General features: G+C 41.8%; 4 protein-coding genes across 8 annotated transcripts; all 4 read right to left on the bottom strand.

Annotated features, from left to right (window-relative positions):
- Positions 1-155: 155 nt before the first annotated feature.
- arhgdia (Rho GDP dissociation inhibitor (GDI) alpha) lies at positions 156-10,477 on the bottom strand. The gene is made up of 6 exons (XM_034538980.1): positions 10,361-10,477; positions 3,880-4,075; positions 2,699-2,782; positions 2,167-2,243; positions 1,976-2,039; positions 156-1,621 (listed from the first exon to the last, which is right to left on the bottom strand). Exons 2-6 carry the CDS (start codon positions 4,067-4,069, stop codon positions 1,419-1,421), a joined length of 618 nt encoding a protein of 205 aa, XP_034394871.1. The 5' UTR covers positions 4,070-4,075; positions 10,361-10,477; the 3' UTR covers positions 156-1,418.
- Positions 10,478-11,433: 956 nt separating this feature from the next.
- Positions 11,434-14,516, bottom strand: alyref (Aly/REF export factor). Its single transcript, XM_034539538.1, has 6 exons — positions 14,130-14,516; positions 12,600-12,758; positions 12,333-12,480; positions 12,106-12,169; positions 11,840-12,029; positions 11,434-11,736 (listed from the first exon to the last, which is right to left on the bottom strand). Exons 1-6 carry the CDS (start codon positions 14,364-14,366, stop codon positions 11,722-11,724), a joined length of 813 nt encoding a protein of 270 aa, XP_034395429.1. The 5' UTR covers positions 14,367-14,516; the 3' UTR covers positions 11,434-11,721.
- Positions 14,517-14,975: 459 nt separating this feature from the next.
- Positions 14,976-18,294, bottom strand: mcrip1 (MAPK regulated corepressor interacting protein 1). Of its 5 annotated transcripts, none has more exons than XM_034540401.1 (5): positions 18,192-18,294; positions 17,387-17,480; positions 17,053-17,171; positions 15,834-15,938; positions 14,976-15,723 (listed from the first exon to the last, which is right to left on the bottom strand). In XM_034540401.1, exons 2-5 carry the CDS (start codon positions 17,392-17,394, stop codon positions 15,659-15,661), a joined length of 297 nt encoding a protein of 98 aa, XP_034396292.1. In that variant the 5' UTR covers positions 17,395-17,480; positions 18,192-18,294; the 3' UTR covers positions 14,976-15,658. The 5 variants fall into 5 exon arrangements, with proteins under 5 accessions (XP_034396292.1, XP_034396293.1, XP_034396295.1 ...); XM_034540402.1 differs by having other exon boundaries at positions 17,387-17,429; positions 18,193-18,285; XM_034540404.1 differs by lacking the exon at positions 18,192-18,294 and adding an exon at positions 17,693-18,176 and having other exon boundaries at positions 17,387-17,427.
- On the bottom strand, positions 17,689-21,055 carry LOC117734740 (protein phosphatase 1 regulatory subunit 27). Its single transcript, XM_034539006.1, has 4 exons — positions 20,614-21,055; positions 20,320-20,470; positions 19,607-19,705; positions 17,689-17,716 (listed from the first exon to the last, which is right to left on the bottom strand). The coding sequence occupies exons 1-4, from the start codon at positions 21,053-21,055 to the stop codon at positions 17,689-17,691; spliced, it is 720 nt and encodes a 239-aa protein (XP_034394897.1).
- Positions 21,056-26,164: the final 5,109 nt, after the last annotated feature.

Raw genomic sequence — 26,164 nt, 5'->3', positions numbered from 1 at the left:
GATCAAAGTGACATTTGACCCCCAGCTTAGAGTCCAACAGGAGAAAGCCCTCCATTCCTGAGATATGGCGTTGAAGACAGAATGAGACATAACCTATAAAGTAGAACTATATGGCCAGTGTTTAGGCATAAATAAAGCAGCAGGACACATGTGGACCCAGTCTGAACACTTTAATGTGGACACAGATCAGTAAACTGGAGGTCATACAAGTGGCACACATTCAGTAAAACCCAACCCACCTAGAAAAGCATCGGTCCGAGACACGAGCGCTGACCGAAGCCGCCGTCATGCCCGTACTTCTGGAGTGTATGAAAGAGAGAACACATGTCTGGTTGGGGACTGACGTCTCGTACTGGTTCAGAAGTCTGAGACGACATGTCACCTGATGTTGAGCACAAAGTGCCACTGAGTCAGCAGGAGCAGCGTGTGGTTGTAAGAAACTGGAGGCACAGTCAGCATTAGTAATTTGTAACGAGTAATACGAGGTGAGCGGTTCAACAGCCTTTGGACACAATGGAAATACGACCTCGGGGACTACAGGCCATGAGTACAAGCAATATTTACAGTTGTTGTAAATTATCTAAAAAAAGATTTAGAAAACTACAAATAATAGATGTTTGTAAATGACACCGTAATTGCTTTTTACAAATCATCAAACCTGATATATATTTAAAAAAAAGGTGATAAACGTCCTGATTCCCTGTACATGTTTCCAAGTATTATTAAAACAGCTCATATGATGGTCTGGCAAATATAATCTGAAGGCAAATGGCTGCTTGTCCATTTCCTACTGCAGGTTTTTGTTAAGGCCACATGGCTGCTAAAAAACCTGCCAGAATACCAGGCTCAGGAGAGGAACCGCAAGGGGTCAGAGGTCATTTAGTTTACCCCGTTCTCTCAGCAGACTTTGTAGGGTGCTAAATCATTTGAAAAAGACGTGGCCTGAATTCCAAATAATTGACCAAGAGCCGTGTACAAATAATGTGCTCAAAGGCTTCAGGAGGGCCGTGTGCAGCAGTGACCGTACAGCTGGACAAGCAGCACTACTGCTTCCTGCACTATGCTTTCCAAGGCAGATCGCGGTAATTGTACAAAACAATCTGAAAAATAAAAGAATGAAAGAAGGGGGAAGAAGAGAAAAGGGGTTAAAGGGCAGAGTGAATCACATAGTTTATCACTTTTTCAAAAGCAGTTTACAGACTATATATTTTTTTACTTTTCTTTTATAAAACAACCGCAAAATCTGGATTGTGCACATTGTTGCTTTCTCTCCATTTTTTAAAGAGGAATGGTGAAGTGATTGGAATTTAGGAAAAGAAGAAAGGGAGCTGGAAGAGAAAGTCGTCGATGGACGGAGAGCAAAAGCTTCAATCGATACATGATCCAGACAGGAATAATGGGAAGACAGCGAGGGGGAATCAGTTTGTCCAATCCTTCTTGATGGTGAGGCTCCAATCCCAGGAGAGGTGGTCGTGTTCGTCGTCGTCGGTGAACTTGGACTTGATGTTGTAGGTGCCGCGGGCCAGCATCCCTTTGGGTGACTCCTCCACGGTGGTGAGGAACTCGTATTCCTCGTCCGCTTTGGGCCCGTAGCTGCCGACCATGTAGTCCGACTTGTCAACTGTACAGGAGAGATTTTGGGGCTCATTACCAACTTATTCACTGATAATAAGTCACGTTAACTAACGTAAAAACAGGACGAACTTCAGCGTTCTCTTTCCAACAAGAAAAGCCGGTTCATTTGGTCTTTTTAAACTCAAGGGTTTTAAAGGAATAGTCGGTTATTTGGGGGAATATATAAACTAAGCTAGCTTGTAGCTATAGCTTCATATTTACCGTACTGACATGAATGGATATGGATCTCGTCAAATAAGGCAGAAAGTTAGTAAGAGCATTTCCCAAAATATCAAATAATTCCTTTTCATGTCATTTCATAACCTAAAGAAGTTTAAAGAGATAATTGAGGCAGCCTTACGTTTGATTCCTTTCCTGAATGTTTGCTGGGTGTACTTCAGGCCCGACACGATATCCTTGTTGACCTGCAAATGGCAACATGCATCACTTCCTGCTGAACAGCTTCCCATAACAAAGACAGCTCACTGACAGCATCAAGAGTCTGAGACAACAAACAGGAATCCTGCGCTGGACAAAAGACCAGACTCTCACCTTGAAGTTGATTTTTATCCGGTATTCGATGCCCTCCTTCAGCACAAACGGGCTCTTCCTTAAGTTGTCCAGGTCTCCTGGGAGGGAAAGCAACACAGCTTGGTTTACTTTACCAGAGAAAGAAGAATGACATGACAGTTACATTTTCTAAATGCCCCTGTAGTAGTTATACTGCCCACTAGGTGGCACAGTGAGCCCCGCTCTGTTGTAGCTCATTGTGACCTCTGAGGGAGAGCCACCAGGAAATCATTAACCCACCAACACAGGACTCTTGTCATTAATAATGAGGAGACTAATGACCCAGCGGGCCATTTAGTGCTCATTTGTAGCGATTACAGTTCATAATTAATGTTACTATGAGCTCATTTTTCCAGTGTGTCTGCTGTAAGGAACAGAGCTGCCTAAACGTGGGTGTCTGTGCATTCAAGTGAAACAATATTTCCGTCGTTAACTATGAATCATCAGTTTATACTCCAAAAATGTGGTGTGGAGTTTTGACCCGATCCCAAACCGCCGTGTCTGCTCTACTCACCCTTCAGGTCAAGGACCAGAGGTTGTGGAGCCGTCTCACATACCAGGGTCATCCGCGTCACCTGGACGTTTGGGGCGCTGGGATCTAAGAGAGAGAGAGACAGGATCCACAATTATGACCAGAAGAACAATCAATCCATAGCACCTGAGAGAAATACTGAGAATACAACTGTGCAAAAAGGGAAGTGTCTCTTCAACCATGCTTTTGTTTTGCTTTCTAATAAGCAGATTGTCTTTTTTTAAACCACACAGATGGTTAATCTCTATCTATTTACTAATTACTTTGAGATTTACGTAGACGATCGAGGCATACATTTCTTTGGTTGATTTATCGGCTATCGACTTTTTCCTTCTCCAAAGTATCATTATTATATCGGCCTTAAAAAATTGTTGTGGTCGTCAGTTATTTTAATGACAACCACAAAGTGTCCACGTCGGGGCTTTTGGCAGAATATTTCCAGAGCCTCTCGATATGCAAAGTCAGAAACGTCTGGTCCATTTATTGAGATCCGCAACAGGCTGCAAGTTGGTGTCCTTGCAGCCTGTTGTGGACGTTTGTCTTGACCTGCAAATACATGAACTGTTGGGCTTTAAAAGTGATAGCTGATAGCTTAAAACAGTGAGAGCTTAAAGCTTAAAGCAGCAAATCCCATTGTGAAAAGTATTTATTACCCTGTTCATGTCTTGTTTTGAAAAGGTTCAAAATTATACCAGTAACACAGTACATTGTTCATAATAATGTCATGTGAAAGTTTCACATTTTTAAGTTACCCTGAGTGGACCAGAGACCACTTGCTGTACTGTATTTTATCCATCTATTCATTCATGTAATGTAAGGCATTTATTTATGTAATGTATTTATTTACTGCTTTTCACGCAACATATTTTTCGACGTGCTCACCTGTGTGTGTGTGTGTGAGTTAGAGTGCACGTGTCTGTGTGCGCATCAGGGCGAATTGTAAACGCGCGGCCATTTAAAGACAGAAATGTCATGCCGTCGTGTAGAGAAGACATAACATACCCCCATTTAGTTAGTTTAATAAGACAACAAAGACCTGTTCTATAAGAAAGGGAACCTTAAAAGGACTTCTGTTGTGATCCCCCTCTAATACAATGATTGATGAAGTTACATTCACACTTGTTCGAGAAGACCCAAAGAGTCCCTGAGCAGGGCTCACTAACCTGCCACTGTGGCCACCTTGCCCAGCAGGGCCTCTTTGTACTTGCGCAGGCTTTCATCTTCTTCGTCCAGCTGCTGGATCTCCTGTAAGCTCTTCTGGGCCGGAGGTTTGTAGTTGACGCCGCTCTCGCTTTCTCTGTTGGCGGCTGCAAGCGCTTCCAGCTGCTCTGGTGTCGGCTCCTGTTCTGCCATGGTGTGCTAACCACGGCAAGAAAGAGACAGCAGAGAGGTTAGAGAACGGGGAAATGGAGCAATAAGGACAATAATAAGGATCTGTTCTTTGCTTTAATGGAATTGGAATTCCATGTAGAGCAAGGCAGCATATGGTTAGACATCCAGCTGATGGATGATTGTTACAGATTACTTATCCAGAGGAAAACCTCTGAACTTTGATCTTGGGGGGGGGGGGGTGTTCTCCCTCACCCAGCTTCTCCCTCACTTGTCTCTCAGAAAACAGCAGCGCTAACGTGGACATCGAACACCCGGCTGCATGGTTATACAGTCACTCCTGATTAGAAGAGAGGAAGCTGATGCTCAACAGGGAACAAAGTGAGATCATCTTCATGAGAACATAGGTGCTACAAAACTCAAATGTTGCTCATAAAAAAGCAGAAACATAATTATAACATCTGGTGCACAGATGCTGGGTGCAGAAACACACAACGCTGATCAACACCTGCAAAAGCCAAGAGGCAGCTGGAGGATTGTACTCTCATAGCAGTTGTTCTGTGTGGTCTGTTCTCCTGCGCACGGACACGTGCACTCACGTCTGATGCCGTTTGAAGCTGCAAAATGCTAAATAAGTATGCGCTTGTCGATAAAGTTATGGTTTATATTTCCTGATTTAGGCAGGCATGTTCTTTCAACATATGTGTGTTGAAAGAACACAACTTCCTGTATTTAAGTGATTCAGCCAGACAGGAAACGGAGCCGACAAACTGTAGAAGAGGAAAAATGTCTCCTTAAAATGGTGCAAGATAGGGAGCATTTTGATTGCTTCTCAGCAGCTCTCAACATGGCGTCAAAAAAATATTTATTTATTTTTATATTAATCTAAAAACCCAACTACCCTGAAAGAGGAAGGCATGAGGTGATAAACAAACTGCTTCTTCATTTAAGTCAAATTAAACTTAACTTCTTCTCAGTGTAAATAATCCCTTAATGCGTGTTGGCTGGGTTTTGTTTGTTGTCAATACCAACATGCGAGTTAAAGGTCATCATAAATCAACATAGACAAGCCATCAAATCAGAAATAAATGCAAATGCAGTCTTCGCTTGGCGAGCAGAAGTGACCCACCAACACACCGTTTACGATCTGAACCACAATAAATCACACACCTACAAACAGACACTCAGCGCACAATAACTGGTTTGTCGCTCTGCCTGCCTGACGGCCTCCTCCGCTCTATTGTGTCTGCTGTAAACAGTCGGCCATTAGCTCTGCAGGAACTGAGAACGCAGCAACATTTACCACGCGGGGCATCCGGGCTCCCAAAGAAGCACAACTCGCTCTTCTGCCAGTAGGTGGTCAGCTGTGTGCGAGTGTTTCTGGTCAGAGGGAATAAGTGAGGAGAGAGCGACAACACAGTGATGGTGCATTGTCATTCTTAAAGTATACAACAGGTTCTTTTTCTCACTTCCTCTATGCTCCTGCAGTAAGTTGCACTCTGGTTTCAGCATACCGAACTGCCACAGAGGAGGAAGTGATGGGTCCTTTTAGACCGTAGGCAGAGAGCTGACCTACAGCACTGGAAGGGTCCCTTCAATAGTCGTTTAATTGATTTTAGTAAATCAACAATAAGTTATTTTTCAAGCAATATTTAAAATAAATTACATAAGTGTGTTAAAAAGGTTCAGACAGAGGCAATTCTAACTATATACTATGATAGCATATCGTGTTTATATATTGCTTAGGGTGCATGAACCAGTGCAACTTTCCTGCAGTCTTTCACTCTCAGAAACAAATCCAACATAAGCAAAATAAAAATGAATTGTTTATAACTGTGCTAAGTAATGTCTGCACACAGTATGAAATAGTTGAATGAGCAAATTAAAAAGACACATGCACCAAGTAAATGGCTTAGTTCAAACACCGTTGACATCACCACCCTCATAATGATGCACCACCCTCATAATTATACACATTCTTTCTGACCAACAATACGGGCTGTGGCTAACCGGTTATATACAAACATGAGAGGGTGATTGTTCAGCCTGCTGAGAACCGACACACAGGTCATGAGATCATGCAAACAAACACGGGAGGTGCCCCCTCGGTTTCCTCACCTTCACACCTAACTCCTACAGGAGCATAATCGGTTTGCTTGATGCGGATAAGCAGCAGTTTTACAAACAAACCCGACTTGGCAGCAGCTGAGGCTTCAGATTAGGCCTGTCCCTTAGCAACACTGCGGAGCTGTGAGACTATAGAAAAGTGGGATTACGGCTAATGAGGCATTCAGGGACAGGAGAGGAAGTGGTTGGGAGGTGTCACTTGTGACATATCAAGAGGATTCTCTTTGACAGGAGTCATTAGTGGCATCAAACGTTACTGAAGATCAACAAGCTCAGTGAGGACCAGGGAATCCCTGTGGGATGTTCCAGGCTTTATGAAGTGGAGAGGTAGGTGAGAGTGTTAGAGAAATGGGGATTAACCCGCCATAACCACAGTTACACAACCCTAAGAATTGTAGAGGCTACGCAATCTGTGGTTTCCTCACCCCAGCAATGTTGCTCTACCACACAACTGTATTATTTAGAAGAGCTCTATAAATGCAAAAGGCACCTTAAATTGTTGCTGTGGGTGCATTTTGGATATCTACAAGTTGTTGAACAAGATGGTTACCCAATTTGCAACGCATGGCATCGAAAAAAAGACTGCAAAGGGGTCCAACACTTAAAATATAATCTTACATCTTCAACATAATCATCCACCCCATAATGCCCAAGACAAGTTGTAAAAAACGTAACCAGTCAACGTACTAAGCTAAAGCAAAACATTTTAAACTCGGCCGGGAGTAGGTCACAGCGTGTTTACTTTAGGAATCTTGTGGGGATATTACTGAATCTCCCTCTCTGTGCATCTATATCTTATTCTCAGTTAACCATACATTAATTTTAAGTAGTCAACGGTTACAAAAAGTGGTTATACTGGCCATAGTTGTTGATAATATTTTTAGTTAATTGGCTTTATTAGGAATATATTCAAATAATTAGGTCTGCAGTCGAATAATTAATTCCCTTATAAATTATTGTGAAATCCTGGAAACCCTCATATTTACGCTGACAATAATCATCATACCAAAATCTCAAATCTTGGCTCGCCAGTTTGGCCACTGGATCTCCATCTTCATGTCTCAGTGTCATTTGAGGTTCTCTCATGGGCTCCGTCTGATGCCATGGATCACACAGTGGGTGCTGCTGGTTCCGCTCTTCACAAAGAGGAACAACAAGCTGGCAAAGGTGATAACGCAGCAGGCATCAGAAAAACCCAACAGGAGCTTTGTTGTTTGTGCGCAGTGGAGCCACCTCTTCAGATCATTTGGGAAGTTGAAGTCTTACAGAAGATGACTAATACTCTCACAAAATGTTGCTAAGAACACAGCACCGACATCAGAGACAACGACGGGATACGAATGATCAATAAAAGCAACTGAGGATTGGCCACCTTTGTGAAGCGACCTTTAGCTTTTGACTTCACATCCCGATTGAAGCTGTCGCTCACAGATCTACGGCTGCTCTGATCTCGTTTAGTCTCTTTCATGCAACGCTCACGTCTGCCAGAGACCTTTGCGTTGTCCCTTTTGTTCCCCACACGATTTCGCCACACTTCAATGTATGTGCTTTAATAAAAGCTGATCAATTACAGATGAAAACACAGATTAAAAAAAAAGAAAAGAAAACGGGCTGTTGTAGATAACGGATTCTGCAGTTCTTAAACAACTGGAGCTTTTGAGATGAGAACATTAATGTGTCGATGCATCAACCCAGATGTAATTTTGGACACCCCTTCAAAGCACTACCCACTGACCATATTTCTGTCTTTAGGAAGACTTTTTTTTCATGCATATAATTAAACAGAATTAGATGTATATCAGCTGATATTGTGGTGTAATAAGACCATTTCATGAAGAGCAGCACTATACTTTTGTTTCCCAGTACCGCCACCTGTGTGGGTGTGATAGACATATCTGGATACCGCTACGCTTCTATACTTGAGGTAAGTTCCCAAGTAGCAGCAGTGTGTCAGAGTGCCAGCAGGCCCGCCTGTAAAGACATTACTGCCAACTTCCTTTTTCAGGCGAGGTGACTGATTCATATCCTTTTGTGTGCAAAACCACACGGTTAGAACCTGAAGCACAACTCCTCCTACCAACGTCCCACCTGTGTGGCTAACCCACCCTATTATATTTTTAAAGATGCTGTAATGATATTAACTACATATGGCTACATGTTAAGTCAGTAGATCATCCTGGGTCCTATAAATTGAAGGTGCAGTGCAATGCATACCAAAGCTTTGAGGAAGTGTGACGCCAAGAGCTTCAGGCAGAGCTGTAGAGGAAATCAACCTCAACAGAAACCGAGAAGGGTGTGAGAGTAAAACAAATGGAATAAAGATAAGGAACAGTACATCAAACTAGTTATGACCCTGTGATTATTGATTAAGTGAACGGCTATTGGCCAAAGAGCCCCTTAGCAACCAAGATAACATTTGCAGGATGTGCATCACAGAAATGGCTTAATCAGAAAAGAAGACTGATCTGATCACAAAGGGAATGAGTCACAGAGACGTGGCTGTGAGAGAAAAATAAACAAAACATTACTCTATCCCAGGAAGAACCAGAACAAAAAGGAAGCTTTAAAAATAGCCGGTGAGAAATCCCTGAGTGCAGCAGCAGGAAGCTGCCAGTGAATGGGATAGCCAAGGTGCCAGCTGAAAGGTCAGGGCTTATTCCCAGATCGGGGTCTGCTTCCCCGGGCAACAGCCTTGGTAGAGATGACAGCCTCTACATGATGAAGTACGACAGCGGCATAAAAGTTTCCCTCAAGGACGGCAACAACCTGATATTACAGTTGCTATAAACCCACAAAGAAAATGTATGGCGCTTTTTTGTCTTCTTCTTTTTTTTTTTATAAATACTAAACTTTTTACTGCAATATAGTCCAGCATTGAGATAATGTGCTTCTAAAAGCTGCCGTTCAGGCAAAAGGGGAACATTTTATTGGTCCCCACAATACTTTAGAGTGAGATCGAATAGACAAACCAAATACATGGTAGTGTTAGTGAAGCTTTTAACAGTTTATATTGAGCAACAGACAGGATGGACACACCTTTGCTTCCTAAATAAAGCAAATAAATACAATATGTGACAATTCAGGTCTGTGGTTTTGACCATGACACTGTGAACGTGTTGGAAGCTGGTTATACTGCAGGTCAGGGAATACCTCTTATGAAAATGCCACACTGATTAATGCCACACTGATTCTCTAGAAGTTGATTATACCTCCTCGGGCAAACTCAAGATCAACCAGGTCAAACCAGAGTAACAGTTCTGCAAAATGAGACATCCGGCCTCCGGCTGCAAGGCTGCACATTCTCAGGTAGAGACAAAGCAAATGAAAAGGCTGTGACATAAAATGTGTTATCTGAGCCATCTCAGCATTTTTAAAAAGGGAGATAAAATCAGATAATCTACAAATAAAAATATTTCAGGTCATTTATTGCACACGCAGGAAGGAAAATGGAGGATTCACGGTGTACGTGATCACATAAAAAAATCAATCATGCGACACACAGCTTCACACCCCAAGTACATAAGGGGAATGTCACTTGAAGCACAATTGCTATCAGCAGGTATAATCTATGTGCACCATGAAAGCATTTTAAACGCCTAAACGGTGGCTGGTTTAAGGTGTGCAGGCCTGAAGGCCAATTCAAATTAAAAGAATGAGTTCCAGGAAGTGGCAGAAAATGTTCTTTACGTGCCACATGACAGCCGAGTCGCATCCGCGTCTAAAGCGGACTAAAATACCCCCCAGAGTGCCCTTTGGGTCCACTAGTCAATGCTTCCGCTCATTGTGTGAACAATTACATGCAAAAGGGTGATCGTTACCTAACGGCTTACTCTGGCAGCTCGGATCAGGCTCGCGGCACCCGGAAACGAACAACACACTGCCGCCGAATAACTTATGGTGACTTGGCAATTAGTGAAAGGATTAAGAGGGTGGTACTTTAAAACTACAACTACAATACAATGTATGTAGATTAACCGGAAACTACACGAACAACACGAAGTCAAGGAAGGCTAAATGTGCGGTACCGTGAAAGAAGTTGCTACTAACGGTACTTCCTTATCAGGTGCCAAAAACCTCGCTTAACTACACCAAAGCGACTCAGACACGTGCGCGTGTCGTCTAGAGACACCCCCGCTCGGCTAAAACTAGTTATGAGTAGAGTTTGGCAGGTGTTTATCAAACTCTTACCGTTATTCGGCCGGTTCACTGGGACAGTCTCCTATCGATGGTGGCGCGAGGGAGTGAAGTGAAGCGGCGGAAGAAAATCTGAGCCAATGTCCCGCTCTTAGGGGAGACCACGTCCGGTGTACGGCCTTCAAAATAAAAGCATATTATAAAAGCGTAGTAAAGTCGTTAAATTTACTTGACATTTAAAAAAAAAAGCAAAAGCTGTAGTATATTTACGTTGAGATATACCTGCCACTTAAAGATCCTAATACTTTAACACATATAAACAGGTGTTCTGGCTATTGTGTCCATTCACGCGTAGATAAGTTATGTGCAGGCACAAATAAAAAAAGCTACTTAAATAGACAACGGATGTTTTCCATATATATACACACACTATTTTTTTTAAAAGCTATGTTTTTTTAATGAAAACTACCAGAAACGGCATTTGTTGATTTAAACCGTGGTGCCATGTCGCCAGAGCCCACACTCATGCAGTCTTTGGGTGACTGAAGTTATTTATCCACCGAGACAATTATAGGAGTTTGGTCATATCATAGGAACGCAGGCACTGCCTTCAGTTTAAAATTACTGCAGGTTCAAAAGCGTATTACGTTTGACCATGTAGTTGACAGAACATGACACCATCTAGTGGTTGGGATGTAGTAGAGCATTAAATCAGTGACGCAGGAAGAGTTTTATAAAAACTAGCAGTTTATTCATGACAATACTCAGCTTTTGGACATTTCAAGCAAAGAAATAGACCGAGAAACAAGCGGTTACGTTATTGCTTTGATAGCATTTAATTGGATAACTTGTAAACTCCCTAAATGTGTTGCAAAAACATTACAAATGTTTATTCCAAAGGATCAAAAAACAACACTTAGGCAACTGTATCCCGTCCTAATTGAGGTACCGTTTACGATCAAAAGGAAAGCTGGATTTCATGCAATCACATAAAATATACATTAAGTGGGCACTGAATACTGGGAAAGACTAGGCATCAAAAAAAGAAAGAAACTGACCCTCTTAGCACAAGACTGAGACTCTTTGAATTTTACTTAAAATAAATGGACAAAGATACAGAGACAGTATTTGGTTAATATGCACTGTAGGTTTTATTACAAGTGTCATTAACTACATGGTAGAAGAAAGAATGAGGATAACCCCAATTCACATGAACCTACAGCCAAAACCATTTTATCAGGAAAAAGGGAAAAACAAAAATACTGGTAAAAAACACTTCGGACATTTAAAAGAAGAGGTTGGAACAATAATTTCAATCACATCAGAAGACAACCATGTGTAAAATATGCTGCACATTTGTGACAACTACCCTTCTGTGCAGACAGGAAGGGGTAACAAAACCAGAGGTTAATTTCTTAGCTGGTGTCCATCTGAAGGGGGGGAAAAAGCAAAAGAAGCCAGAATCAATTAGGACAGCTGAAAAAACAAATGCATTAAATTGATGACAGGTATTTTGGCGACTGCTGAACCTACCCTGGCATTGTAGGCATCTAATTGAGCATCAAGTTCTTCTGCCGACAGCTGCTGTTTGCTACTCCCGCCGCGACCACCCCGACCTCTTCCTCCGGCACCGGGTGCCCCACGTCCTGCGCGGCCTCTCTGCATGCCTCTGAAGTTGCCCCCACGGCCTCTGGTCATGCCTCCTCCACCCCCTCTGTTCAGACTGAAAACAGCAGCCATCACACAAGGTGTCCAAAATGTTGTACAGTCAATTTCCTTGAAAAGACGGTTGCACTCACCCCTGCATAGGCCGCCTCTGTGTGTCAATCTGTGATGTGACGAGTTGTATGTTCATAGGCCGCCCTAAAGTAACAAAGACACCATGAACCTCAATGTAGGCAGTAATGCTGGAACAGTCAAGTCAGTAGTATGCCAAAAACAATTTTGTCTTAGTCTAACAGTGAAAGTATTTGTGCAGCCATAATACAAAGCAAGGGGCCCTGATGCATATGAGTTTGAGGCATACCATCAAGCGGGATGCCATTGTACTGTTTCATGGCCTTGTGGGCATCTGTCCTCCTTTCAAAGTGGACATCTGCGGTCCCCAGGCTTCTTCCTGATCTGTCGTAATGAACTGCAGCTTTTTTGAGAGTCCCAAATTCAGCAAAAAGTTCCTGAAAAACAGAAAGATGGGATATCCTGAGTAGGCATTCCTTTCTTCCATCTGTTTAGAATATGGCAAACATGTTCCACTAACAAAAATAAATTGACAAAGGAAAAAAAATCCACGTACCTGAATGTCTGCATCCGAGACCCCAAAATCCAGATTGGAGACAAGGAGCTTCCCTCCAGTCTCCACACCAGCTCCTCCGCCACCTCCAGCAGGGCCACTGAAGCCGCTGAAGCCGTTGTCATACATGTCATGCTGCCACTTATCTGGAAGCTGTTTTGGCTGCAACAGATGAAAGAGAACGCACCTGCTGACTTCAGGATCCCCTTGCCTCTGTCAATCACAGAGTCCACACGGCTGGGTGTAGGGGCAAGCAGGGGCTCCGCTTCCAACGGCCAGGGTGCTCAGTTCCACCCCCCCAAGAGGATCCCCAAATGTTCCCTGCCCACCCCATCACTACAAGCAAGTGAATCAGTTCAGACAGAGGACATACACAGGAAAAACTGAATAATAACTATCAGGGAATATGTTGTACATCACTTATATAATGTATACAATCAAAAATAAAAAAGATCTAGTGGCATTTCCTGAGACTGTATTAATTTACTCAATGAACCACTCAAAATGTCTATACTAACCCCTGAACAACTTGCCCATCCCAGCTAGCTACCAACATTGCCCATTGTTCTCTTGCCATCTGCGCCTCCACCCAAGGCTCTCCAGATGTGATCCTCGGGTAAACAGGGGGTCGCCATCTGAAGCAGTGTTGCCTCCAGCGTTGCACCGTTTCCTGGCACGACCAAAAGTTCTTTACGAAGCCACGAAAAGGGCTATCGTGAAGGGGGGAGTGTCCATAAGATGAAGGGGTGGTTTGCAAAAACAAAAAAAAGGGAAAAAAGAACTAGATAAGGGCCTACTATGAGAGCGTGGAGTATCCGTGCGTCCATTTTGAGACCACGCCATTTTGATCGGGGCTTTGTTGGGCTCGTCTAAACTCATTCACACTTAAGGAGTGAAGGGTGTGCCTTACATGAACATTTATCAGGTGGTAGCAGTCCACTGATCCATCCACAAGTAACCGCCACACTGGTTGAAAAGCCAACACACCGGCCTTTGTTGTGAAACCCACCAGCCACCTTCGAACAAAAGACTCCGGTACATGGATAAAAAACTATGCTCCAAAAGTGGTGGTAAAAAAATCATTTGAGGGTGAATTTTCTCGATGAAGTGGTTTCCTTTCACCGCCATTGTGACCGTTGGGGTGGAAAGTGGTTACAGACCCTGGACGACTAGATTAAATTAAAAGGTGCCGGATTCGAAATGGCGCCGTCGAGGCCTTCCCGATCCAGCTTTAGCTAGCGAGCCAATATGGCGAACACGCTCGCTCTTCCAAAGGGGACTCCCTCCTCTTGAAAAAAAAGGTGCAACACATACGGGTGGTGGGAGAAGACATACTACGTATAAAACTTCCATTAATGCTTAACAGCAACCCATAGAGCATCCCCGAGGGAAACTCGGCGGTTACAGCGAACATTATGTTCGTGTGACTAGCGAGCTGGCTCGAGGGTTAGCTAGCAGGCCTACTTGAGAATAGAAGGACGTTTTGCCGTTGGTTTTCTCCTTTTTCTGCCAATTCCTCAAATTTTCTCATACCCTGCTGTAAGGCGTTGGTCTGCCTCTAGCGCGGCTCAGGTTCTGCCGGCCTCTCATGGGGCCGGATCCGCCGCCTCGGCCTCCGAATCCACCGCCGCTGACTCCAAGACGCCCGGGGCCTCCTCGTCCGCCGCCGGAGACTCCGCGGCCTCGGCCTCTTCCGCCCCGTCCTCCACCTCTCTGCTGCCTGTTCTGCTTGATAATGTCGTCTAGTGACATATCCATTTTATCCGCCATTATGTTTCACCGATAATGCTAAACTGGTCAACAAAATTTAAAAAAAATACACCCTAGCCTGGTTCTGCTGCTTGTCCCTTCACAACTCTGTGCTCCGACGACAATACACAATACAAGCAGTGTCGGCTGTTTATAGACAAGCTGGTTCGTTACGTAATGCACGTAAAGGCAACGTCATCACGTAATACGCGTTTGGCCATCCATGCGTTTGACTGGATGATGATTGTGATGTCTCCCGATTGGCAGAAAATCAATCTGCAACTATTTTGTTCATTAATTGTTTCATTAAGTATTTTTTCAAAGCAAAAATCTTAAATGTGAATATTTGGAGGGTTTCTTAACCTTCCATAGCTTTGTGCTAAATACCTGTCAGACAAAACAAGCACATTTAACATAAACAATAGTTCAAATAAATAGTTTATTGTCTGATAAGTTATGGATAAAATTATGAATCAATGAATAAACATATTTGATAATAAAAAATAATCATTGGCAGCAATTCAATATAACCATGATATAGCATAATCAATTATCCTAATTATCTGGCTTTAACAAATAAGTTTCACTTTTCCATGGTTAATATTTATGTAAGATCAATACAAGCAGAAGTACTGTAAAAGTCTTTTATTCAACATTTTGTTTCAAGGCTTAGAGGGGTTAACCAAGGGCAGCATACTCGGGGAGGTCTCTACTTAGTAAAGTCCATTTGAGGGCAAGGAAATATATAATAAAAACGTTGGCCTTCTACATTGCATTTGGCTTCCAAAACTTTCCCAAAGTGTATACCTAATTCAATTACATCTACAATTTACTGATCATACTATGTTCCAAAAAAAAAGAAAACAAAAGAAAAAAAGAAGTCAGCCCTTTCACATTGTCCTCCTAAGTCATATAAGTAGCAGTAGTAAAGAAAAGGTTTATATTTAAGACTGTAGTCTTTTGTGTCCTGTGGAGTGTTGACAGTTTGTACCTCAGCATCAGATGTCAGCAAATGTTGATGAACGTCTGCATCAGTCCCATCCACATAAAGAATGTATTTATGAACATTTTGTGACTTGAAAAAACATGAACCAAGAGACGAGAGGATTTGTGCTCCCTGGGATCCTGGTTCTTTTCTTCATTGTCAGTTGTAGCAGGTAAAGAAAGAGACAGGCATTGCTATGGTCCAGAGTTGAGAAATGAGATTGGCATTCTGTGCTAGACTGGCCAACAGGGCTGACTTTCTGGCTGATGGAGGAACAGTTCTCGAGGATAATGGGTGGAAAGAAGTGACTGGACCATCATGAGAAAGACTAGGACTTCTTGGAGTCCTGTGTGTTGCGTTTCTTGAGGTCGCTTAGGTCCACTGGTGTGAAAGCTGCAAGAGCAGACAGAAACAAGTTGTTAACTGGCCTGTGCTTGATGAATTGTATCCTTTAGTGTGACATACTAAATAAAATCCACTTAGTAAGCTACAGGGTTACTTACAATGTAGGTTAGGGTTTGGGTTCTTCTCCACATACTCCTGTGGTCCACGGTCATTACGTTCACTATTTTGTGTTGATCTGATGTCTCGGAGAACACACTGCCAGGCTGAGTAAAAAGACAACAATGCATTTGTTACATTTAGGAAATCTGCTCCTATCATGCAGACTTGTTAGGAATGACAGTATAAGACCGACTGAAGGTAAATAAAAAGATAACGCAGGTTTGCCATTTTCGAAATGTCAAACAAATTCTTTAGCACTTTACATAGTACATAAGTACTTGTACTTAGAGCAGGGAATTACGTTGTCTGATTCAGATAATGTAGCAGTATTTATACTTTTAATGATGAAGATTGAAGTCATCAGAAATAAATTAGAGGAATAGTCTGTAGTCATCAGCACTACGTGATCACTGCCAGAGCTGTCAGACGTCATTGACAAACTGTTCTCAGGACTTCAAGGTTCTCCGTGGAGTCTTTTACCTATAGTAACACTGTGATGTGTTTTCCTCCAGGTGCCCGTGTTGCAAGCGTGCACAAACATGGGACACAATATATAGTCAATGGTTTCCCATGTTTTGACTGATTCACAGGTGGCAATAACACACCAAGACACGTCTGTTAGACCTTAAGGACACACACAATAAGACTTGGAATCTCATTGTAATGACACAATGAGCATAGTGATGTGATTTGGGGAGTAACACTCACACTGGAGAAAACTCAACTGGGCACCGTTCACACATCTACACAATAACTAAGGTGTGGTTCCCTCTTCTTTGAAAACAATACAAATAGATTAATCACTGAGTATCAGTGTTGAGAGTGAAAGCAAACATGTTGTAATGCCATTGCCATTTACAAATAGCGTTCTAACATTAAACTGGGTGCACAAGCTCGATATGCTGTAAAAACAAAACAGAAGTTGTAAATATACTTCTAGATTAAAGCAATATGAACTGAACGTGAACACGTGCCAGTTTAACTGGCAATGCCCACGCAAGATAAACAAAATGGTAAACATTGTGTTTACATGTTGCACATTAGGTGATAAGAATAAAGAGATCTGACCTGAACAATATACTGAATACAGAAACACACTTTATAATCAATATATTACTCTTTGTCATTTTGAAACACGAAAATACAAGTCATCCCCAATAGTAAAATGAATTACTTTTGAAAGCAATTCAACACATCAATGTGAGAAGGTGTACTCACTATCATGAATAAAGCGCACATTTTCCTCATGTGCAGGGGTGAAAAGCTCCCCGCTGTTTGTCGGGGATCGGGGGCTTGAAGTCCGCTTGTAACTATTCACCATCCTGGGAGCAGATGAGCTTCACAAACATAAAAACAGCTAAATTAGCACCATACATAGACATTCATTTCCTTAAAGTCTTTAAACTAAATGTCAACATAATATTCTTCAGTTTCTCAAGCCCAAAGCAGTACATACACACAATCAACGTGTATTACATATTAATAAACACTATTAACGCTGGTCTAATTGTACTTGTGCATCCCCACTTCAGTGCCATAACTTGTTACAAACCTGGTCATTCTGTTTGCAGTCTGTACTCGCTCCTTGCTCCTCTATGGTGAGTGGATTTGAAGAATAAAAAGGTTCAGAAGTCCTCAGCTGAATTCTAACAATAAACAACAGTGGCAAGGATAGCATTTCTACATGATCTAATAACTGTTTCTAAATCAAAGAACAGATCTACATTGACATCAAAACTAACTAAGTGAACTAGTTAAACTGCTGGTTAGCCCAGTCTAGACTACAGTTAAGTCACTTAAACGTTAAAACACTCTATATGATCTGGAGACTTCTCATCAGTCCATGAACGTTACTTACAAGTCAAGTGTTGTTAACTCATAGCTCCTAACGGGATCTCATTTCTACACAGCTATGAGACGCCGTGCGTGTGGAGACAAATACAAATCGTGAGAGTAGCGAACCGATGGGCTTTTGTTTACGTTCTTGCTTCAGTAGCTTCAGTAGCTCCTGTTAGCATCGTGCTACAGAGACGAACCCAGTGAGATAACTACTGCTCACATTATCATGGACAGGACCATTTATTGTCTCTAACACCGGTTCTGCTTGTTGGGATTCGTGCCCCCCTCCAGCGGCGTCCGGGGCAGATAAATGTAGATGTGCTGACACAATCGTTTCAGCTAACTTTAGCCAGCTCGCTAGCTAGCAGGACAATTTACATTGTCTAACGTTAGCTTCAATGAGCTAATATGTTGCTGGGGTTACCGGTCCCCAAATATTTATTAGAAATTCACTTAACGCACTTATGGCATTGTCAACATGTACAGTAAAGGACGCCGTTTTAAGATATTCAACAAACCTTTTTTTTTTGTTTACAACCTTTCCTTTCGGTTTCTTTATTCAGAGACTGTACGCCGTTAGACCTGGCTAAAACGTTGCCAATGCCAACCAATCATTTCCGGGAAAACAAAACGGAAGTGAAAGGGCTTTCCGAACGACGAGATAATAATAATAATAATAATAATAATAATAATAATAATAATAATAATAATAATAATAATAATAATGGACAAAGACAGTCCCTGCTGCCATGAGATCTATTTTTGGTTTATGTATATATGTAACGTTATGTGATACATTATTTTTAGGCTACACATAGTTGATTTATTATGTTTATCTTTTCCATCTGTCGGTTTTTACTTACTTTTTTCCACTTCTTTAATAAAAGTACAACATGGCAGTTATTGTTTCATTGTTGCTAGTGCATTACCATTCTACATTCATGTTAGGATGCCAAACCTGGAATATCAGTATGTATTTTTTAAATTATTTACAATTTTAAAGCAGCAGCAAAACCTGGCAAAAGTTGAGGGCACGTGTATCCGCTCCGTAATCTTGTACATGTAAAGATGCTTTACACAAAGAGGATGGTCGAAAAGCTACAGCCTGAAGACATCGTGGAGAAAATACCGTTGTGTTCTCTCCAGTTCTTGTGATACATTTAATTTAATTATACAACACAACAGCAACTCAACCGTATTTATAAAAGGTTTCTTTATTTATGAAAAGGTACAAAAATAATTATTGAGAAAAAAATTATAAGACTTTCCATGCTGACATTCGTATTTCTACTACAGGAAACAGCAGAAATGCACCAGGGGGAATACTGCAGCAGTAAACGTGCTTAAACAGCATAAACGTAAAGTTTTTAAATGTTTTAAATTATTTATTTTTATTTTTTATGACCATAAATGAAGTATCAATTATTAATTTGGCTGATCCTCTTTCTGCCCAGCAGTGAGGATAGATAACTCAGTCTATAAAACATAAACATCTCAAAATTCTGTGTTAAAATATGCATTATAATAATAGTTTGGAAAAATCTGCAGGGCGCTACCAGCTACTTAAAAATACGAAAATGCTCGTGCGGATATAGCTTAATCTTATTTCCTTTGGAAATCAGATATTTATATGCAATATATGATAAATACGCAAAATAAAGTAAAATAAACCAGAAAGAGAAATGCATTCTCATAGTGTATTGCTTTAAGCAATACACTGCATCTTAAAAAATAACTTACACACAGAACCACCATCTTGCATTAAAAGGGCCAGTGACACGACCCTTTTCTTCCACCCTGTCACAAGTTTCTTTTGTATTTCACGTTTTAATACTGTTCAATATGTGTTTCTTTCTTTTCCAAGTGGCTGCTCAGCCTTCGGCCTCCGTCCCGGGTCTTCTTGGTGCCCGATCACACACAACCCGCCTCGAACAGTTTGACCAGCTCTTTGCAGTCCGGGTCGATGAGGTCTGCAGGCTTCTCTCCGCTTTCGTTCTCTGCCTCTGTGCTGGCGCCCATCGACAGCAGATAACTGTGTGGAGAATGAAGCACAGGGTTGTTAACCATAGGTTCTCAGATATAATTTAAAAAAAACATAGAATAGTTTATTGTAACTGCAGCAGATTTTCTTCAATGGCTTATAATAAATGGAACTGTCCAATTTCCGTGGTATTAGTATTGAAGCTTCATGTTTTGAGGATCAGTTCCAAAATGTCTTCAATCAAACATCCTCCCTTATATTTTTGCATTTAAATTCTCTTGTATCTAATGATTATCCTCTCTTTTAATTCCTGGGCTTGCTTAATGCTGAATACCAATGTTTTATATATTGTGAAGAGTGTTGTCACTGTTTCAAATGTGTTTTTGATTCCCTGTTGTCCATGTTCAGAGCCAAGCTACTAGCGTCATATCCAGATAAACTTTGTCTCAGTAAGGTAATTACGATCAGGTGACTGATATTTGAAGCATTCTTATTTTTATGCTGTTTTAAATGTCGTTCTCTGTTCAATATAATAATTAAAGACAATTCATTTTGGTTTTGAGAAATCAACAGCAGATGATGAAGTCTTTCATGTTTCATTCTGTCTGAAAGTCTGCCGAAAAAGGAAAGCAAGATCAGTCAAGGCTAAAAGGTTAAAAGGTCACCTTGCAATTTCCGGGTAGCCGTCGCTGCAGGCCATGTGGAGTGGCGTCCAGCCATCTTCGTCTCTCTGGTGAACATCAGCGGCATATTTCACCAGCAACTTCACCACCTCCAGGTTTCCTGTGAGCACGGCTTCATGAAGGGCTGCCATACCTGCACACAAGACCAAGTCAGTCCTCTGCTGCAGCAATGAAGTCAGTTACTTATCGGCTGCTATTATTTCTAATGTCAAATCAAATGAAAAATAATTGCTGGACAATGTAATAAAAACAAAAGGGAAAGTTGTGGTGACAGACCTGAGTGGAAAAGTGCATCCACACGGACCTTCCTCGCTCTCATGAACCGACCGATTTGCTCCAAATCTCCCCGTCTAACAATATCCTGGAAGATGATGTCATTGGGGAAGTGCACCGTTCTCTTTGGAGGCGCGACAGGTATCACAGGTGCAGGCTTTTCCTGCGCTTGTGTGCGATGTGTTGAACTGTACCGCGACCCTTTGCTGTACGAGGGCACATATGTCGCCGCCGCCTTGTAAGTGGACGTGTATTGTGACGGGGTGTAATGGGTCGGGCTGTACTGTGTCGGGGTGTACTTTGTTGGAGAGGTGTATGCGGATGTGTAGTGCGTCGTCGTCGGGGTGTAGTGTGAGGCTGTGTGATAGGTGGGTGTGTGGTATGTCGGCGTGTACTGAGAGCTGCCCGTGTACGTTGACACTGGCACTTGGTAGCTGTACTTCATCCCTGCGGGGGGGTTGCGACTCTGCTCTCCCCCTGTGCTGTCAGCCCGGGAGGAGGGAAGCGAGAAACCCGAGAGAACACACCAATCCAAATAAAAGAGCAGTATCCTTTGCTCTGTGTCCTTTTTGTCCTCTCCTCTCCTCTCCTCGCTCGCTTCGTATCCCTTTGGTTCCCAGCTGGAGTATCTCCTGCTGTTTCTGCAGAATACAAACGCTTCTCAAATCCTTTGTTTCGCTTCTCAAATCCTTTGTTTCACTGCGATCCAATCCCCTTCTTTAGCTCGTACGGTCCTCTTTTGGTCGCCTGCTGTGAGTTTCTCCCATCTAAATTCTAATTGATCTTTTGCACAGTGGGTTTGCTGTTGCACGGAACTGTCGTCTGATGGGGAAAGTGGGAGAGGACCCCTTTATACCCTCTGTAGGGCTATTTTAGGGCCTAATATCCAGTGACTTCTGCTTAGAAATGAGTGGCCACCGTTCGGCTCCACCCATCGTACAGTCACATGCCCACTGACATGGCACCTACCTCTCATAAAACAGGTTGACAATTAAAATGTTCCCTTTGAGTCTTACTTAAGATATACATATTCCCACATAAACAATCATGACGGATATCAGAGCTAAATCGACAGAAGAGGGAGACTATAACTCAAATTCCCCGGTATTCACTTTTTTGGGTCATTAGAAGCAGTTTGTTGTTTTGGTTGTATTCACGTCAGAGATGTTTTGCAGGACATATAAACAACAGCAAACAGCAATTGCACATGATTTAATTTTAGGCGTGTTGTTGATTTGTCTGCTTACGTCATACCCGATGGTGCAATATAGTGGACCAGAGTCATAAGAAGTTGATTTGGAAAAACACATTTTCTTTAACTTCTAGAACAAAGTGGAGGTCGTTGAGTAACAGTTCTCCATGTTCCTTCTCATGTTCTCCGTTGACCCGCAGGTCCATCATGTGACACTTTATGGCTGCTCTTTGCATCATAACCAGATACACCATTAACCTGTTTTTTTACTGAGGAGGTTATGTATGGGAGTGTAGTCATGAAGCCCCTAAATGTATCCTCCCCCTTCAGATGCCGATGAGAAGTCACACGGTGGCCAGAAATGTAGCTATTTACAACACTGAACTTTTGACTGCCTGAATAACATTGACGCCCATTGAGCAAAATGTTGCCTTGGAGCCGGGTTGTAACATCTTTTCAACATTTTGCAACATATTGCTCTTCTGATTTTGTCAATTTAACATTCAAAATGTAGAATAACACAGTGTCCTGCAGTCTGTGTTAATGGTGCTGTATAATGTTGTGCTGGTGGCTCCAGCTGTCCCTTAACTGGGCAGACTTCTGTGACAGGCAGAGCTGGTTTGAACTGGTTCCCTAATCCTTTGGATGAGGTCTTGGGCATTTCACAGATGCTGCCAAAGCAACAGAGGAAATAGCTTCGCTGCCATCCTCAGGTTTGTATTTCTCACCACAACTCCAACGACTTAAGATGGGACCTTTCTCCAGAAATGGATCTCAACTGTTGTAATTAGCAGCTTCTCTAATGCATTGCGGTATATTCCACATACATTTTATTTAAATTAAACATCACTTTAGGTTACCTGATTACCTGTGCAGATAACTTTGTTTCAGAACTCAGGACACACAAAGGACGTTCATAACATCGTGCACATTTCTATGAACACAACCAGAGGAGAGGGAGATCACATGACTCAGATTCTCCCAGCAGGAAATGTTCAATACATTTCTGCGATGGTAAGAATTGATCCCAGTTCTAAATGCTAACGCAGATTATTATTCGTCACCTTCCTGCACTGCTGGCCTCTAAAGAAATGAAAGACTAATTAAAGTGAGAGGAAGAGACTTTTCACAACAGCTATTGGGTTTCAAAGTCTCTTATATGGTATTGTGGGGGTGCAGATGGGATACTCCCTCCAGCTTCCCTTCACTGCTCTCCACAGAGGAAAGAGAACCTCAGCATGTGGCAAATGTTTGTTTGTTATGCCCGCTCTTAGACAAATGCCAGAGAGAGGTCTCTCGCGTTACAGCTTCTTGCTATACATAGTCCCAGGCTGCCCTTATGATCTGTCAAATTACCAAGAAGTCAGAGTTGAAAACATCCAGGTGTGTGGAGTGTCGCCAAAGACAATGTTAGCTCCAACAAGCATTGGCAGAACAGGGATGAAGTCACACGCCTACGTGGTGCCATCAGCTTTCTCAATGTGACTTTTAGTTAGTCAACAAGGTCCCAAGTCAGGATTTCAAGGATGCTTGCTTCATTAAACGCCTTAACACAACTGCATCAGTGGCTCGGAGAGGCAACACTCCCACCGTATTCAGAAATCCATGGGCTGGTTTTATGGTGTGTCTTTGGACCGGACACCAACAATAAAATGTGCATTTCTCATATTGTAATAGTTTATATTAGATAGGTACCTGGTTTGTTCCTAAAGCATTTAGCATTGTGTTGCTAAGCTCTTTTCAGACTGCGAGGACTCAAAGTCTTTCTATATTTCCTGTTGGCCTGAAATAAATCAGATTTAAGTATACTGAGACCAGAAAGTGTAAGAATCAGCACGTAGAAATGTGATAATTTTTAATGGCAGAATGTAAACGCCCCACAGGCTTTTTAAAAAACCTCACATTCCCTGAGAATAAAGTGAAGAATAGAGAGGACATGACCTCATCGTCCTTAATGATAGCTGCAGCCCTGTGTAAGTAAAAAGAAATTGGATCCCACTTTAGACACTTGATGCATGACCTCTTTGCTGCTCTGCTTCATTTTTATATGCTGCTTTAGAAGTTTCCTTAATCTACCACTACATATAAAACTTTCTTGAAAAAAAAGAAGCTTTTTATCACGGTATGATTTCTATTTCATTGCAATTTATCTCATATATATTGTTATTTTTTTATTTTTTCCTGTTCCTCGTCCTCATAGGATGCGTATCATAAGCTTTTTTTCTCTGGTCATTAACATATTATGCCCTTTATTCAGACTCAAATTAACAATAACAAAATTAGATGTGACAGATATTTTAATAAAATAAATGCCTAATGACCTGTTGGTAATGTGGTACTTTGCTCCTGCAGGAACATAAACAGCATTAATCTTTCAACCATCTCAGATTGTGCCGGTCTAGTTGCTGCTCCAAACACGCTCCATCGACGATGCATTCGCCCTACATGATACATTGGCTGCTATTCATCACAAAGTGCATCACTTTTGATATCTGAGATTCTAGTTGTGATATTATTAAAATGTTATGGCACTAGCTTCTTGACACCAACATTTAACAATCGATCACAGAAAGTTCTTTTGTTGCCGCTGAATCTTTTAGATCAAAGACAACCGGAACTCAAACGACATTTTCTGACTTATTATCAACAATCTGTCAATTGGTGCCACCAGTGATCCATTTGCATCGCTCAGATTATTGGCCCCATGCGGCCGAGTATTCAGGGACAAACAGTTCAGGACACATGGAGCTGAAGCCAAAAGAATGAACAATTTGAATGGCAACTTGTCACGGAGGCTTATCACTGGCCGATAACATGCTACAAACAAGCCCGCTGCATTCCTTAACACCCAACGGACTCACATGATGCAGGTAGGCGGCAGGCTGGTGACTACATTGCCTAAAAAAAGGAGCTGTATATCATCCTGTCCGTGTCTAGCATGTCATGAATGCAGACCGCCATCCTCGTGAACATTGTTGTCTAAAACGGATAGCGTGTAATAACACAAGTCATACATTTGAATAATCGTATGCATCAACAAACTGCAGCTTTACAGCTTTGATAGGACTCTTAGCAGGAATGTTAAATAGAAGTATGGCACAGCCTAGTTTGAGTCTGGAGTTTGGCATTTTGGTCGTCCCCATTTTGAATTTTGAACACCTTTTTAAAAAAAAAAGTGATCATATTTGGAAGAGAGCGTGGAGCTGGTGAGGAGCAAGGCCTGAAACAAACCTGAAAACATGAACAGCTAACTCCTGAGTGTCTTTTAGGACAACCAAACCAAGAAGACATTTCTCTCTCCGAATCGACAGGTCGCCGTGGTAACGATATGTCAATCGCAAGATAGCCACGCCCTAAAGCGTACCTGGATTGATGGTCTTTTTAACGCAATGAACATCTTGGTGTATTGAAAAATACTTGAAACCAGCATTTGAGAATTATATTAGAAAGAACGCAGGTTTAAAGCACTTCAGCTTTGGCTTCACTTTTCAACCCGGAGGTCGCCCATTGGTCCAAACCTTTGAAACTAGCAATGATTATTATTATTTGTAAGAGATCTTTAATAGAAGATCTTGGATTGTGTCACACCCTCGTGGAAGAAATGGAAATCAATATTATAAGTATTAGATTCAGCTGGGAGTTCTTCATCATATTCTTAATGGCCTTCTGTTTATTACCAGTTGTGAAGTCAGCATACTGAAGTTACGCCAGGAGACTCATATATAGTTCAACTTCCAACCGATACAGCAACAACATGAAAATATTAAGGTTACAGTATATAATGTTTGAGCACAAATCAATAATACTGCTTCGTATATAAAAAGCATTACTTTTTTTAATATTATCTTGGAGGAAAACAAATAACAGACTTCAGGGACTTTCAAACAGTGTATTTGAGAAAAGCAAATCAATTCTTCCTCTGATATTTGCGTTGTCATGTAAATTAAACAGCAGCTAGCACAGCAAAAGCAATTTTATTGAGCAATATGTTCTTCGTGGATGTTCGTGTAGACGAAAAAGATCAGTTGGCGAGAGAGGAATTCATCAAAGGATGAGTCAGGCGGAGCGCGTTAGACAAGCCAACCAAAAATACATTGAGCCATTTGCTGTTGAAACAGTCCAACCGCCTCCTGGTCCTAAAATACGCTGCAGGGCACTCATGGTTCCCATGCCTCGAGACTTTTAACCTGTTGAACCGAGTCATGAGCACATAGGATCCATGGGAATTTCTCCATATTCATTACTAAACTGAAGGAAAGGATATTTTTGTAACGCCACGATATTAAAAAAATATACATGTTCAAATCTTGTCTGGCCTTTGCTCCCAGAATAAGATAAGAAAAGTAGTTTGAGTGGTTAATA

The sequence above is a fragment of the Cyclopterus lumpus genome, chromosome 8 (assembly GCF_009769545.1).
Source record: "Cyclopterus lumpus isolate fCycLum1 chromosome 8, fCycLum1.pri, whole genome shotgun sequence".
Lineage (NCBI taxonomy): Eukaryota > Metazoa > Chordata > Actinopteri > Perciformes > Cyclopteridae > Cyclopterus > Cyclopterus lumpus.
This window is presented reverse-complemented; position numbering and strand designations above follow the sequence as displayed.